Source organism: Salmo salar, chromosome ssa29 (genome assembly GCF_905237065.1).
Source record: "Salmo salar chromosome ssa29, Ssal_v3.1, whole genome shotgun sequence".
Classification (NCBI taxonomy): domain Eukaryota; kingdom Metazoa; phylum Chordata; class Actinopteri; order Salmoniformes; family Salmonidae; genus Salmo; species Salmo salar.
The window spans coordinates 21,380,173-21,396,772 of NC_059470.1; the positions used below are offsets into that span (position 1 = coordinate 21,380,173).

General features: G+C 45.8%; 1 protein-coding gene across 1 annotated transcript; it reads right to left on the reverse strand.

The window, feature by feature from the left end:
- Window positions 1–1,210: 1,210 nt before the first annotated feature.
- On the reverse strand, window positions 1,211–11,539 carry LOC106590344 (transmembrane protein 200C). Its single transcript, XM_014181260.2, has 2 exons — window positions 10,967–11,539; window positions 1,211–3,882 (listed from the first exon to the last, which is right to left on the reverse strand). The coding sequence occupies exon 2, from the start codon at window positions 3,836–3,838 to the stop codon at window positions 2,210–2,212; it is 1,629 nt and encodes a 542-aa protein (XP_014036735.1). The 5' UTR covers window positions 3,839–3,882; window positions 10,967–11,539; the 3' UTR covers window positions 1,211–2,209.
- Window positions 11,540–16,600: the final 5,061 nt, after the last annotated feature.

Genomic DNA, 16,600 nt, shown 5'->3' on the forward strand with positions numbered 1-16,600 from the left:
GGTCAGTACATGTGCATCAAAGCTGGGACAGAAAGACTGAAAAACAGCTTCTATCTCAAAGCCATTAGATTGTTAAACAGCCACTACTAGCACAGAGAGACGGCTGCCTACCTACAGACTTGATATCATTGGCCACTTTAATAAATGGAACACTAGTCACTTTAATAATGCCACTTTAAGAATGTTTACATATCTTATTACTCATCTCACATGTATATACTGTATCCTTCACTAGCTATTCTTTACTATCTATTGCATCTTAGCCCCTCTGTCACTGCTCATCCATATATTTTGTACTTATGTATTCTCATCCCATTCCTTTACTAGATTGTGTGTATTAGGTTTAGTTGTGGAATTTGTTAGATATTAGGTTTTGTGGACTTTTTTGTTATTACCTGTTCGATACTGCTGCACTGTCGGATCTAGAAGCATGAGCATTTCGCTACACTTGCAATTACATCTGCTAACCATGTGTTATGTGACCAATAAAATATGATTTTATTTGATTTTATATAAAGCTCCTTCTCCCCATGAACAGATGGAAACCAGGATTCCGTACCAAATGTGGGACTCTGTTACTCCCATTGACAGGAAAACACTTGTTCTTACACTTACACTCAGCTCTCTTTCATGCTCCATCTCTCTCCCTCTCTCTGTCTCCATCTCTTTCTAGCTTTCTCTCTCATGCTCTCCATCCCCCCTTTTCTCTCTTCCTCTCTTTCTCTCTCCCTTTCTTTCACTCTCTCTTTCTCTCTCTCCCCTCTTTTTCTCTCTTCCTCTCTCCCTCCCTTTCTTTCTCTTTCTTTCTCTCTCACACTAGATCTCTCTCTTACCCTCTCTTTCTCCCTCACACTCTCTGTATATCTCTCTCGCTCCCTATCTTTCTCTCCATCTTTCGCTCTCTCTCGCTCTCCCTTTCTTTCTCTCTCCCTCTCACACTCTCTATATCGCTCTCTTTCCCTCTCTTTCTCCGTCACACTCTCTCTCTGGCTCCCTCGCTTTCTCTCTCACACTCTCTATATCTCTCTCTCCATTATTTCTCTCCATCTCTCTCTCTCTCAGCTATACATTGCTGAAGTAATATTTTTAACACACTGGCACATCAAGATCTGCTTGGCTAGGCTGAGTACTCAATTTGGAGAGAGTATTCTCACACCTTTGGGTTGATAACTTGATTGACATGTCAGAATAACAGATGGTACAGATAATGTGACGGCTTCATATGTTTATTTGAAGACTGATTGAGCCATAGGACGACCATGGGATGGTTGAATTGACCATGGGCACCAGGAACAATTGGAATACAATTATTTACTGCAGGTGTGTTATTGAACAAGAACCAACTACAAAAACAATCCAGCTGCTTTTGCACAGGATAACATTGATTTGATAAGTATTTTTTCCACAGATGGTTACTTGTGCTAAGGTACTTAGGCTACTTGTACAGAGATACAAGTGTTCAGCTGTGAATTGTGCTAGTTAGTGTGTTGGTTTTAATTTCGCTCAGGCAAAAGCGATAGCAAAGATATACAGTAGATTCCTTAACAAGCAAGTCAAGACAGTTCTAAACAATAACATACAAGCCTTATTCAGAGAATTTAAAAGACACACAGGCAAATATGCCAACATTGTTTCCCCCACAAGCAAACAGAGATGGTCAATGATGTATTGCTATTAAAGTTTGAATTCAAACTGATAAAAATTGCAAGGACATTAAAGTACAAAATACATGCTGTTGAGACAGCAACTCTCAATCAATATACTACTACAGTATCAGTTGTGACAGTAGGTGGAACAGACACACTATATTTCTACAAATTAGAGAAACTATTACATCAAGTGGATGGTACAGTAACTAACTGTTCAATCACCATTTTAAAACGGGCCCTTTTTTGGTTAATGTTATCTTTTTGCTTTGAAACTCTTTCAGTTGGGTGCGATACTTCCAACCTACACAAACCTCGACAAAATACTATACACACAGTCTTCTGTTTTCATAGCCTCCAAAGACCATGTTCGGTTTTTGGTCACATATCGATAATTGCATTTGCTACAAACCACAAGATCCTCTAGATCTCAGATCCTATGCAGTATTGTCATTGTCATAATTCCATGAAACTGCTGTCAAGTGTCTTCAACCAACTGCGAGTTATCCTGTGTCCATTTTTTTCTTCAAATAAACTCAACCCACCAATCAGTAATTGTCCAATCATATCTCTGTGCTATCCACTTCCTCATCGTCCAAAACGGAGTCTGACTGAGAGATCATGAGAAGTTTCTCTTTGTTGGAGTATCGCCTTGAGCACCTGTCCTGTCGTTCCCCGGGGCTGCTCTCCTCCTGTTCATTGGCTACTCCTCCTTCCCTCTGACTCTTAGCCAGACCCTGCTCTGAGGTCACTCGGCTGAAGGTGGTCACCTCACACGACTCCCTTGACTCAAAGGACTCCCCCCCCAGGTCGCCCAGTTTGATGTACCCACCGCCTCCCGGTACCTCTAAACGAGGGCAGCTGAGTCGCCGGGACCGTTCCACCTTCCACTCGGTGGGGGTTGATGGAGTGATGCCCAGGTCAATGGACCTGGAGTAGTCCGTCAGGGCGCTGAGGGACAAGTGAGAACCCATCACCCTGGGGCCAGTGGGGGACGAGGGGAGCAGCTGGATTTGGGAGCCCTGAAGCGCCCCCTGGAGGCTACCACTGCTCTTGTACACCTCCACAGAGTCCTGAGGCAGGAGCATAGCCGTCTGCAAAGTCTCCACATTTGCCTGGGTGGTGGTTTCTGGAACACCGTACCCAACCCAGGCTTCGTCTTCTTCACCAGAGTCACACAGGGCAGCCCTGCTCCTCCCTGCCTCTGCTTTGGCTGAAGGCCTGCGCTGATGCTGGTTGGCCCGATGGTTGGGTTTGGTCATGGGGAGAGTGAAGGCGTTGACCGAGGAGGCCACTATAGTCCGGGTCTCCCACCGTTTGGGGATGGAAATCGGGCTGCTCTGCTGGCCGGCCCCGCTGTGTCTGGAGATAGTGTAGACTGTGTCGGTGAACGTCTGCCTCTCTAGAGATGACACCCTTGACCTAGTCAGGGAGTGGCATCTGGAGGGGCCCAGGCTGCCCTCGTCCGGCGAACCTCCCGAGGGCCAAGTGCCTTTGGCTAGTAGGGCGGCGGTATATGCAGCGCTAGGTTTGCCCTCCACCCCTTTGGACTGCATGTAGTTCACAAAGCCATTGAGCGGCATGTTCTCCTTAGTCCGCAAGCTGTGGATGTCAATGACAGTGGAGTAGATGTCCCTCAGGTTGATGATTTTGGTCTTCTTATCGCGGTTCTCATGCAGCACCGCGTTGGCGCAGATAAACAGGAAGATGCCAATGCCCATGATGAGGGGACCGAACACCTTCAACTTGTCCGAGTACAGGTACTTATCCAAGAACTCTGCCAAGAAGCCCATAGACGGCTGCTCTAAACCTGTGCCGTTGGAACGATTGTTACTGACCAAATCCCCATCCAAGTGAAATCCGTCCTTCGCGTTGTTCGTCCAGTTGCCCGTCAGCCCTGACTCCTCCTTTTTGTTGTAAATTCTCTGGATTTTGGGCGGATCCGGGTACAGTGGGCTCTCCCTGGGCCAGTAACCCAGTATAGCCATGGCAATGCCCACCAGTAGGATTAGAATCCCAATAGCCGCCACCACACCCGAGATGGAGCAGAGATTCAGCTTGCCCTTGACCACCACCACCTCATTCTTCCGCTTCTTCTTGGCTTTTCTCTTACGCTTGTTCTCGGCACGGCTCTTAGAGCGCAGTGAGTCCTGCCTCCTGTTGATCCGCAGCAGGCCTCCGGTGGCGATCATGGTTGGGACTCGGCAGATGGACTGCTCACTCACTCATTCTGAGGCTAGAGAGAGAGGGGGAAAGTGAGGAGGGGGAGAGAGAGGGGGGGAGTGAGTGAGAGGTAGGCAGGGAGAGAAGGTCAGAGAAAGGGGAGAGAGAGAGACAGAGAAAAGGGAGAGGAAGAGACAGGGTTAGATAATAGACCTAGATGTGCAATACTAATGATGATACTCAAGCGGTCGATAATAGTTATTCCACTGCTGAATTTGATATGGTCATAAGCTCGTGATACATTTAGAGAAGAGACACTTGAACAAACGCCAACACAAACTACTACATTCCTATTCAGTGCAATAGCGCAACACCTCCGCTATGCTCTGACTAATTTAGATCATCCCAGTGAAATATGCATGCCAAATGAAGCTCTTTCAGGATGAAGGAGGAGCAAAACAATGAGAATCAATGCAAAGTGAAGCCTGTTTTCCGGAGGCACTTGCTCACTGGGTGACAGCTCTAGACGTGTGGGAGTGATGAGACTTCCGCCACAGCACAGCGAGCGGAGTGAGACACATGCATGTGCACACACACACGTGCACTCTGGGGTGAATGCACCAAAATGACAGAGCAGCATAGCAGAGCGGGATAAGCAGACATTCTGTGGCTTCACAATACAGTGTGGCAAGAACAACAGGGACATATAGAGCAACACACACATCTCACCGACTGCTTGCTCGCCGGCTATAAAGCCTAGTAGAGTGTGAAGAAAGAAAACAGCTGGCCGTCCACTGCCATGCCACTTCAATTTCTACACGCCAGGTACCACCTTTACCAAATACTACGGTTGACAGCTGCATAGAGTAATGCATCATGAAACTCTACTACATTGTGCACATTGTGAAAAGGAACCCTATAGAACACACTGAATACAGGAAGAAGACTGTCCCTTAAAAGCCTACACTGTGTGTGTAGTGTGCTTACTGGCTCTTGCTATGCACGGCACATCAAGAATGGATTTGAGACTAAACCTTGGGGGATGCCTGCAGTTGGGTGATAAATCATTGGGCCGGAAAAGCTCTAAAACTTTGAATTAGGTACACCGTCACTATCAATAGCAAAACTTATACAATGAGTGGAGAAAGATACCACTGAGCTATCCCCTTGAGCTAAAGGCAGATAACGAAACTAAAAGGAGATGTTTAAAAGCATCCAGTGAAAGTCAATGTGCCTGAAAATGTGGTCTAAAAAGTGTGTTGTTGTGAGCAGTCAGTGTTACCAGACATGGCGGTATTCTGGCCCAATTGAGCTTCTTTTGATGTTATTGTGCAACTGGTGATGGTGCACATACAGCGAGCAAATGCACCACCTTGAAGAAGCCAAGCAGAGCCAAAGAAATTCAAGCTGCCCATACAGGTCTCCTCACCTCAGCCAGAGAGGAGTAACACTCACACAAGACTGCTGCTGTCTCAGCAGACCTAGTCTACCTGGACACGTCACACTGTTATGCTTTGATACAAAGATCTTTGCCATTTGTGGAGATTTGCCATGGAAATGCTCTCCTTTCTCTGACTACTCCACTGACTACTGTGAAGAGCCAGTAAATATATGATTCTCCATAACATAGGCACATCGACCACCCCAGGAGGGCATATTCAAATACATAATCCAAGACCTAAATCTTGTCCACAGGAGTTCTAATCATACAAAGGTTCATTGAGATGCATGGAGATTGGTGCACACTGTAGTTCCCAGCTGGAGCGAGTGACTCGCTGGTGGCGTGAAACAGTCAGTAGCCACAGGATGAATAATGCTAATGAGAGAAGGAGACGATAGCAGTGTGATCCAGAGGAACTCACACCTCGCTCTGCCTGAAGGTGTTTCATTAGCTCACAGACACAGCTGATTATTGATGGTTACCAATCAACACATGGGTATAATGGCTTCAGTCTAATGGTAATTAGTTCCAATAGTCCCCCTAAAACAAAACACGATGTAAGGGTGTAAATCAATCACAAATAAATCAATTATTTAATGATGCATTACACCCCTGTGTGCAACACAAAAGATGTTGATTGCACATACTTTATTATAAATCTCTTATCAAAGTAGTGAGAGAAAGAACACACAAAATCCCTGAAATATGGCCATTTTGAAAGTGTACTCACACACTCAACAGAAATTAAATTAGAGGATGCAGCTCTTTAGCTCGCTAATAAAAAAAAACATGCTCCTGGATGAAAAATAAACCTCTTTTAATTCTCCCCTTGCTGGCAAACAGATGGAGCAGAAAGAAGCACCTGGTGTCGGAGCTAATTCAAAGGGACAAATCAAATGGCTGCTGGGCCCACAGGAGCACTTTCAGGGCTATACCCCTGCACGCGGCATCCTAGACCCAGCTGAGACTTATCAACACAGCGAGGAGCGACTAACAAAATGGAGGAGGGAAGAAGCTAGCTAGTAGCTAACGCCTTCAGGGAGGCTCGGGAGTGTTTGTGTTTGTGTTGGCCTTTTTGTATTAACCCTTGGTCACAGGAGGTCAGTCTAATTAAAATGGCTAGCTGTCTGTTTGGCTAGCTCATTTAGCTTAATGTGATCACTTCAATATTAGCATTGAAAAAAACCTCTTCTGTTTTTTTCTCTCACTTCACTAGCAGACATTTTTTGTCAGCTCACAAATGATGAGGACAAGGAACTCTCCTGTGAATTTGATCAGATTGGTGCTATTAACAGTGAATTACTGTATATTATTTAAAGATGTCCTCCAGTGATTTTTTTACTTTTACTGATGAAAAGTGTTATCCCTGGCATAAATACAGTAAAGAATAAACACCAAAGGCCAAAAATATGTATATTTGAGCAAAATAGTGTTTTTTAGACGCAACTGCAAACTTCAAGGAGTACGGCATTCAAGGATCTGATGGGAATTTGCGATGTCATCTGTCTCCCTCCTTGCTTGAGGAACAATAGAGAACGAAAGAGGAAAGGCCCACCCCCACACTTGTGCCATGTCATAAGGATACTTGGACCACTTATTGAGATGCGCCTTTTGTTAAGTAAATCAGGTGACAAATGAGCTGAAAAGGAGACTGGAGTAGCCATAAAATTAAATATCTCCCAGTTGTAAATCAGCAGGGAGCGAGAGAACACACAGTGCTGACATTTGGTGGGAATAGCCTCCTAGTTGTATATTGCAACTATAATTCTTCATTTGTGATGACAAATGTACTGTCCAGTTACAGGTCTCATTAAACCATTGTTGTCTGAGCTGCATACACACTCAGAGAAAAAAAAGATGCTATCTAGAAACTAAAAGGGTTCTTCGGCTGTCACCATAGGAGAACCCTTGTTTGTTCCAGGTAGAACACTTTTGGTTTCAAGTAGAACCGTTTGGGTTCCATGTAGAACCCTTTCCACAGAGGGTTCTATATGGAACCCCAAAAGTTTCTACCTGGAACCAAAAAGGAGTGTCCTATGGGGACAGATGAAGAACTCTTTTGGAAGCATTTTTTTATGAGAGTGCAAGCGTACATCTCTCCCATAGAGAAAATATAAGCTTGAAGGCACGCTTTGTAGGGGGTACGTGTGTCAGCAACTATTGCCTGGCACCTATGGGTGTAGCTAAAGCGATGTGTTCAAGTTGGGGACTGTGTCAATCTGTAGACAGAGGTGATGTAACCTGTCATCACTTTTCTGTCTTCAGTTTCTTGGCAATTTCTCGCATGGAATAGCCTTAATTTCTCAGAACAAGAATAGACTGACGAGTTTCAGAAGAAAGGTCTTTGTTTCTGGCTATTTTGAGCCTGTAATCGAACCCACAAATGCTGATGCTCCAGATACTGAACTTGTCTAAGGCCAGTTTTATTGCTTCTTTAATCAGGACAACAGTTTTCAGCTGTGCTAATATAATTGCAAAAGGGTTTTCTCATGATCAATTAGCCTTTTAAAATGACAAACTGGGATTAGCTAACACAACGTGCCATTGGAACACAGGAGTGATGGTTGCTGATAATGGGCCTCTACGCATATGTAAAAACAAACCACTACTGGTGCTGTCTCAGAACATTCTTCTCCTCCCTGACAGAGAACCCATGTTCTTTACTGATTAATTTAATTGTAAATTACAAGAGATGTAGCAAATAGATGAATAATATGACATGCACTCTGGACAGTAAATACATTTCTTGAGTTACTGAAGCATGACAGGGTTGTATTGTCAACCTTCTGTGAAGTCAATAAGGCATTTATGGATTGTTGAATGAACCTTTGAACTGCAAACTAATCTGTAACCTCAGCGTCGCAGCGGGAGAATGAGGTACATTTAAACTGTCATATAGGAAGGACATGTGAGATCAAATAGAGTTCGTAAATCTAATCTCAAACAAGCACACTGTGCAATTTCCCTCAAAGCTATGCATCATAAGGATGCAGGATTGGATCGAAGGCTGCTGGCATTGAAACGTTGACGTGCTGATGTTTTTGCCTGCTATTCTATTGATCTCTTTAACTACTGTGTCAAATGATGTCTGAGATCATTAAACACATGAACGCTGGCAAGAACACACACAAGTACAAGGTCATGCACACACACGCACTGTACACACACAACCACAAAAGCACTCATGCACACACACGGATGAGGGATTTATTCTATGCTTAATGAGAAGTAAACCACTGACATTCCAAGCATTTCAGTGCTGTAAAGGCAAACAGAGACGGTAGTCATCTTTGATTACATCTACCCATCATAAACCTTGACCAAAACTATAAAACCTGCATCATAACACGGTTGATCTCTCCTCCATTCTCCCAGAGCTGGTATATAAACAAGGGTGAATAGTAAACACGTGATGTACATTATGATCTCAGAAATGGTACCTGAAGTGTTGAAATTCCAATGACACAGGGAAACTTAACAGGCTAAAAGTAAAAGTCAGGTGACATTTTGGTGTTGAGGAAATAGCAAAGGGGTACCTTGGTACAATCGAGTTGGTCCTTTGATTCTGCCGACCTCCTGTGAGGCACTATTCTCTACCAGTCCCTCCAGCGCACCTTGGGAGCCTTCATCTTGTTGGTTATATACAGTATATTGGTTATTTAAGTTCTGCTATTAATATCTACTACTCCCACACCAAACTCTCCTCTTCATAGATAGATATACCCACCACCAACACTCATCTTATCGTCCATCTCTCCATAAATAGCAACTTAACTTGAAACTTGAAACATGAAACATACCTCAACAGTCCTCAGCTTTTCTACTGCACTGTATCGGTCTTTTCACCATGTCTCCCCAATAGAGCTGGATACGCTATACTGTATTTATCTCTGTGGTCTCATCCCCCTCTGTCAAACACAGAGACTTGACTACTGTACCTGTATCCTATAAACATCCACATTCATCACAATTTAGTTCTTTGCAGTAAATTCACCAGGTCCATAGCTCTGTCCAAGCTCACATGGCCTCTAAACACTCTCCATTGCTATAACTGGACTCTACTGGACTCTAATGCTTGTGTGAATGACAGGGTTAGTCCAGGTGTCTTGCTTGCCAGAAAAGCACATTAGCCTGCTGAGCCGAAGCCTAGGCATTGTCTCTCCGCAGGGAGATCCTCTCTGACCCAGAGCAAATCGTCTAAGGCAAGCTTACTACGGTCACCAAACCACCTCTGTTGCACATGCAAGAGGTCATGGTGCTAAACATGCCCTGGGGTTCTACAGGAGTCCTATGGCCAGGTTAGTTAACCCGTGGGGTGGGACATGTTGTGCTGGGGAGGTGTTATCTCAAACTGTATTGGGGAATAGCAGGAATCTTGTTTCTGAGGAGTCTGTGTCTGTTTATCTGAGGGATTTATCATGTGTTTGCCTATGTTCCCAAAGGCAATGGCCAACCACAATTGTCTACTTCCTCAGAATTATATTTGCTATATGATTAGGAGAATATTTGATCACCATGCGTTTAAATTGCAGAGAGTTATGTAATAGGTTTTAGGATTATAGGAATTCAATGTCAGCTGTTATTTCCAAACAATCTTAATCCTCTTGTTTATGTTCAAGAGACCATTTCCAGACAGAATTGATGCACTTTACAAAAAACCTGAGTATATCTTCACATTTGAATAATTGATTACATAATTAGCCTAATAATGACATGGGTTTAGTTCGCTCACTTGGTAACTGATCTCCAAATTGTGCTAACAAAAGTGGGGTTCTGATTACGTGAATACTCCCTCTTTCAAACACACTCAGTCACAATGTGTGGTGAACCACTGAACCCTGTCAAACGCTCACTGTCCACACACACACACACACACACACACACACACACAGATGATGATGACAGTAACAATTTGAGTCAAGAGGAACACTGGGGTGCCAATGGCGAGGCAACCAGACAAAGCAGCCAGTCATATGAGAATATCTATGACCATACCACAGACTTTGATGTGAAAATCACTTACAGTGCCATTAAACAATGTTCACTTGACGCTACAAATGAGTTTAACTTGGAACCAAACAAAGAATAGTATACCTACTGTAGCCGAGCATAACAACTATTCAGTATATAACACATTATGAGGACAGTCAGTAAGGCTTGTGGATTTCCAAGTATGGAAGGCAAGCTTATGTCATGATAACAGATGCGCATTGTGATTTTACCAGCACTCCACATCCAAATGCATGATGTCTGTCAATTATTCAGTCATCCAGTCCTAGGACAGGAAACGTAGTATTCATAGTGCAGTTGGTGTATATTTAGTAGGTTATTCATGGTTATGATAACATTACATTTTAGGCTCTATTGATAGGCCTATATAAATTGTCAGATATGGCTATATTGATATAGTGCATTAGGCCCACTACATAATCTACATAGGTACAGAATGTCTTCAATTGAAAATGCGGTTTTGTTCCCAATTGAGCAGGAGCAAAGAAATAATGTTCAATAGCTCCTGTCACGACCGCAGGAAGCCTATCTATAAAACATATTGAACAAGCACAGTAAAAATGCATGAAATTCAGATGAGCCGCTTATTCTAGCACTAGTAGGCTACTTCAGTATCATATCCAAACGCCTATATAATGGTAAACTTACCATAGAAGACAGACAATACAACCACATATTAAAAACCCTAAAATAAAGTTTCGATTACCGGGCGCGGATATCTCATGTCGTAAAAGGAAACTTCCTTTATTCCATGTAATTCCATTCTGGCAAAGGATCTGGCAATCTTCTTCAGCAAGAGGATCCAGTCACTGTCACTCGGCGATGTAGTTTTCATCGAGGCTCAAGCCTTTCCAAGTCAACCTGCGTCTGGGAGAAAAATACTATCCTTTTTATTCGGCGCACTCGCGCTCCTCTCCAGGGAGTGTCTTGTCAGAGAGCAGCGCGCCGAGTTTGTAATGGAGAGTTTTGTGCTGGCAGGCAGCGGGTGATACCGGGCTATTGTTAATGTTTTTCTAATTCTTGGGTGTTGTTGCTATGATACCACCACAGCAGCAATCGACTGAAATTGCTGCAGGATTTGAATAATTGCCTTCTTAACTATCCAATCGGTAACGAACACTCCCCATCCATGGTTAGATCTGCAGCCGTGTGCTGCTGCTAACGTCCAGAGCGCGTGTGGTGAGACCTCTCCAACGTTTTTGGCTAGAAGTAGGACCGATGGACTAGTGTTAGTGTCTGCAACTAACCAGCGCAGGGCACCTGGCGCACTCAGAAACATCTATACAGAGCATTCTATCTGCATCTTCACCACATGGAAACGCATCACCTAGGTTCCAAAAATCCGGGGGCTGCGGAATCTAGTTATATACGGGAAGAATGGCTAGTGGTTTACCAATAACAGAGGCCAAATCGAAACATGCATTGCACAATTTTCTTTTAATTTTCAAACTGATTCTGGGGAAGATGAGTACGCATTTTGATAATAGAGATTCTTTCTGCAGGTGGAGCAAGTACAGCCAACCGAATAATTGTGCTGAGATGTTAGGCATATCAGTAACACGCTTACCTATAGCTACCAACTACTGCTGTACCAGCAGGGTTGTGTAGGTTACTTTCTAAATGTAATCAGTTACAGTTACTAATTACCAGTTCAAAATTGTAATCAGCAACGTATCTTTTGGATTACCCCCAAACTCAGTAACGTAATCTGATTACATTCAGTTAATTTTAGATGACTTTCTCCTTATTAGGCATTAGAAAAATACAAAATGTATGTTACCAATTGAATGACATCTATTGCAGGATAAATCAATGTTAAAGTTTACATAGCTGGCCATATATGGATGTTCAATTTTACTTTATGGGTTGGATATGTAGGCTTCTTCGAACCCATCGCTTTCTACTACATATAATAATACAATTCAGTTATATCTTTAACTTAAAAAAATCGAATCAAATCTAATTTTATTGGTCACAAACACATGGTTAGCAGATGTTAATGCGAGTGTAGCGAAATGCTTGTGCTTCTAGTTTCCGACAATGCAGTAATATCTAACAAGTAGTCTAACAAATTCACACAAATGTAAGGGATGAAGAAGAATATGTACATATAAATATATGGATGAGCGATGGCCGTGCGGCGTAGGCAAGATGCAGTAGATGGTATAGAACAGTATATACATATGAAATGAGTAATGTAGGATATGTAAACATTATTAAAGTGGCGTCATTTAAAGCGACTTGTGATACATTTTTTAAGGTCCATTTATTAAAGTGGCCAGAGATTTGAGTCTGTATGTTGGCAGCAGCCTCTCTATGTTAGTGATGGCTGCTTAACAAAGTCTATCAGAATTCCAGTCATTCCAATAAATGTTATATCCCTTGATCTTCAAGAATTGGACTTGGAAATATGGAAGTATAGATTAGCCAAATTGTTTTACCTGAGCATAACCCCAAAACTAAGTGCTGAGCACTTGTTGGCTGTTTTCCTTCACTCTGCGGTCCGACTCATCCCAAACCATCTCAATTGGGTTGAGGTCGGGTGATGGTGGAGATGGCCGCCAGTTTGTCTCTCACGCGTCTTTCAGGTCTTGACTCACGGTTATCAAATCGTAGCATTCTTGAGAAAGTGTGAAAGACTGTCAGTGGCATCGTGGCACGGAAAATCACCCTTCCACTCTCTGCATCCCAGAGACTACATGCAGCCTCACCTCGGGACCTATACACACCCGCTAAGATTAGCAGCCCTATGTAGGCACGCAGGTCAATGTCATCCATCCTTTTCCAGTTGTCTCCATATTTACAGAAACCCTCCAAATTTGTCATCTCCAGGATGATTTTTTCGATGGCTGGTGTGATGAACATGTAGAATGTTGAGGCGATGTCCTGGGCATGGGCAACTGCATGTCTTGTGGACCCTGGGATCATCCTTATGACATTTTGTGCTGCCATCCTGCCCTGGTTGTCATATGGTGACAAGGACCATGTTATTTTGCTGTTCTTTGACAAAAATGTCTCTCTTTCAGCTTGGGGGATGTCATCTTCATCTGAAGAAGATCCATCATGCTGTATTCTTCCCAATCTTCTTCTTCAGATACCTCCTCCTCTTCTAAATCATTGTTCTCTTGTTCCTCCTGGACATCTGAAAAAATCAGATCTACGACCTGTTGGGAACTGAAACGTGCACTCATGGCTTCAGCAAAGAGAGAACTGTGGGGACTGTCATCTGCAGCACCTTAATAGCCTCTGACTGCATTCCCCATTAGTAAACGATGCTTTCAAGAAATGTTTATTTTGTCTGAAATGTTTATTTTGTCTGAAACTGTTTTTATTTTGTCTGTGAACTTGAGTCACGTGTGGGGTCGTGGAGGGGAGATGCTGCACATGCACAAGACAGTTTTAGTTTTGTCTGAGTTCAATAAGTAGCACACTGTAATGCGTCTGTGTGTAGCTGGTGTAGATGAGTCAGGCGCAGGACAGCAGATATGAGTAATGTACGCAATTTCACTCAACAATAATCACAATACACGTCAAATAAATCCAAGGCCATAATAACGGACCGGAATACAATAAACAATCACTCACAAACAAACAGAGGGTTAAATAATGAACAAGTAATTGGGGAATTGAAACCAGGTGTGTAAGACAAGGACAAAACAAATGGAAATGAAAAGTGGATCGGCGATGGCTAGAAAGCCGGTGACGTCGACCGCCAAACGCCGCCCAAACAAGGAGAGGGACCAACTTCGGCAGAAGTCGTGACAGTACCCCCCCTTGACGCGCAGCTCCAGCAGCACGCCGACACCGATCTCGGGGACGACCCGAAGGACGAGGTGCAGGGCGATCCGGATGGGGACGGTGGAACTCCCGCAGCAATGAAAGGTCCAAGACGTCCTACACCGGCACCCAGCATCTCTCCTCCGGACCGTACCCCTTCCACTCCACGAGGTACTGAAGGCCCCTCGCCCGACGCCCCGAGTCCAGGATGGCTCGAACAGCATACACTGGGGCCCCCTCGATGTCCAGAGGGGGCGGAGGAACCTCCCGCACCTCAGACTCCTGGAGTGGACCAGCCACCACCGGCCTGAGGAGAGACACATGGAACGAGGAATTAATACGGTAATCTGGGGGAAGCTGTAACCTGTAGCATACCTCGTTCAGTCTCCTCAGGACTTTGAATGGCCCCACAAACCGCGGGCCCAGCTTCCGGCAGGGCAGGCGGAAGGGCAGGTTTCGGGTCGAGAGCCAGACCCGGTCCCCTGGTGCGAACACCGGGGCCTCACTGCGGTGGCGGTTGGCGCTCGCCTTCTGCCGCCTCACGGCCCGTTGCAGGTGCACATGGGCGGCGTCCCAGGTCTCATCTGAGCACTTAAACCATTCGTCCACCGCAGGAGCCTTGATCTCGCTCTGATGCCAAGGTGCCAGAACTGGCTGATACCCCAGTACGCACTGGAAGGGGGAGAGGTTAGTGGAGGAGTGGCGGAGTGAGTTTTGGGCCATCTCCGCCCAGGTGATGAATGCCACCCACTCCCCAGCCGGTCCTGGCCATATGACCGCAGAAACCTACCCACATCCTGGTCTACTCTCTCCACCTGCCAGTTACTCTCGGGGTGAAAACCTGAGGTGAGGCTGACCGAGACCCCCAGATGTTCCATGAACGCCATCCAGACCCTGGACGTGAACGGGACCCCAATCAGAGACTATGTCCTCAGGCACCCCGTAGTGCCGGAAGACGTGAGTGAACAGGGCCTCCGCAGTCTGTAGGGCCGTAGGAAGACTGGGCAAAGGGAGGAGACGGCAGGACTTAGAAAACCGATCCACAACGACCAGGATCGTGGTGTTGCCCTGTGAGGGAGGAAGATCCGTCAGGAAGTCCACCGACAGGTGCGACCACGGCCGTTGGGGAACGGGCAGGGGTTGTAACTTCCCTCTGGGCAGGTGCCTGGGAGCCTTGCACTGGGCGCACACCGAGCAGGAGGAAACATAAACCCTCACGTCCTTGGCCAAGGTGGACCACCAGTACTTCTCACTAAGACAGCGCACTGTCCGACCGATGCCAGGATGACCAGAGGAGGGTGACGTGTGGGCCCAATAGATCAACGGGTCGCGGACAGCAGACGGAACATACAGACGCCCAGCTGGACACTGGAGAGGAGTGGGCTCTGTACGTAACGCCCGCTCGATGTCCGCATCCAGCTCCCACACTACCGGTGCCATGAGGCAAGAGGCCGGGAGTATGGGAGTGTGATCCATGGACCGCTCCTCTGTGTCATACATCTGGGACAGTACATCTGCCTTAGCGTTCTGGGAACCTGGTCGGTAGGACAGGGTGAACACAAAATGGGTAAAAAACATGGCCCACCTTGCCTGGCGAGGGTTCAGTCTCCTCGCCGCCCGGATGTACTCCAGATTGCGGTGGTCAGTCCAGATGAGAAAAGGGTGTCTCACCCCCTCAAGCCAATGTCTCCACGCCTTCAGAGCCTTGACGACAGCCAACAGCTCCCGGTCCCCCACATCATAGTTTTGCTCCGCCGGGCTGAACTTCTTCGAAAAGAAGGCACAGGGGCGGAGCTTCGGTTGCGTACCCGAGCGCTGAGAGAGCACAGCTCCTATCCCAGCCCCGGACGCGTCCATCTCCACTATGAATGCCAAAGAGGGATCTGGATCAGCCAGCATGGGAGCCGAGGTAAACAGAGCCCTCAGGTGACCAAAAGCCCTGTCCGCCTCAGCCGACCACTGCAAACGTACCTGGCCCCCCTTCAGCAGTGAGGTAATGGGAGCCGCTACCTGACCAAAACCCCGGATAAACCTCCGGTAGTAGTTGGCAAACCCTAGGAACCGCTGCACTTCCTTTACCGTGGTGGGAGTCGGCCAATTACACACGGCTGAAATGCGGTCACTCTCCATCTCCACCCCTGATGTGGAAATGCGGTACCCTAGGAAGGAGACGGACTGTTGGAAGAACAGACATTTCTCAGCCTTGACGTACAGGTCATGCTCCAACAGTCGACCAAGCACCCTGCGCACCAGGGACACATGCTCGGTGAGTGTAGCAGAGTATATCAGAATGTTGTCGATATATACCACTACACCCTGCCCGTGCAGGTCCCGGAAAATCTCGTCAACAAAGGCCTGGAAGACTGATGGAGCATTCATCAACCCATACGGCATGATGAGGTACTCATAGTGCCCTGAGGTGGTACTAAATGCCGTCTTCCACTCGTCCCCCTCCCGGATACGCACCAGGTTGTAAGCGCTCCTGAGATCCAATTTTATGAAGAGTCAATGCGCCCCGTGCATTGACTCGATCGCACTGTCGATGAGAGGCAGCAGTAGCTGT

Coding starts and splice junctions, on each gene's coding strand:
- LOC106590344 (XM_014181260.2), bottom strand. CDS start 3,838: ATGATCGCCACCGGAGGCCTGCTGCGGATCAACAGGAGGCAGGACTCA.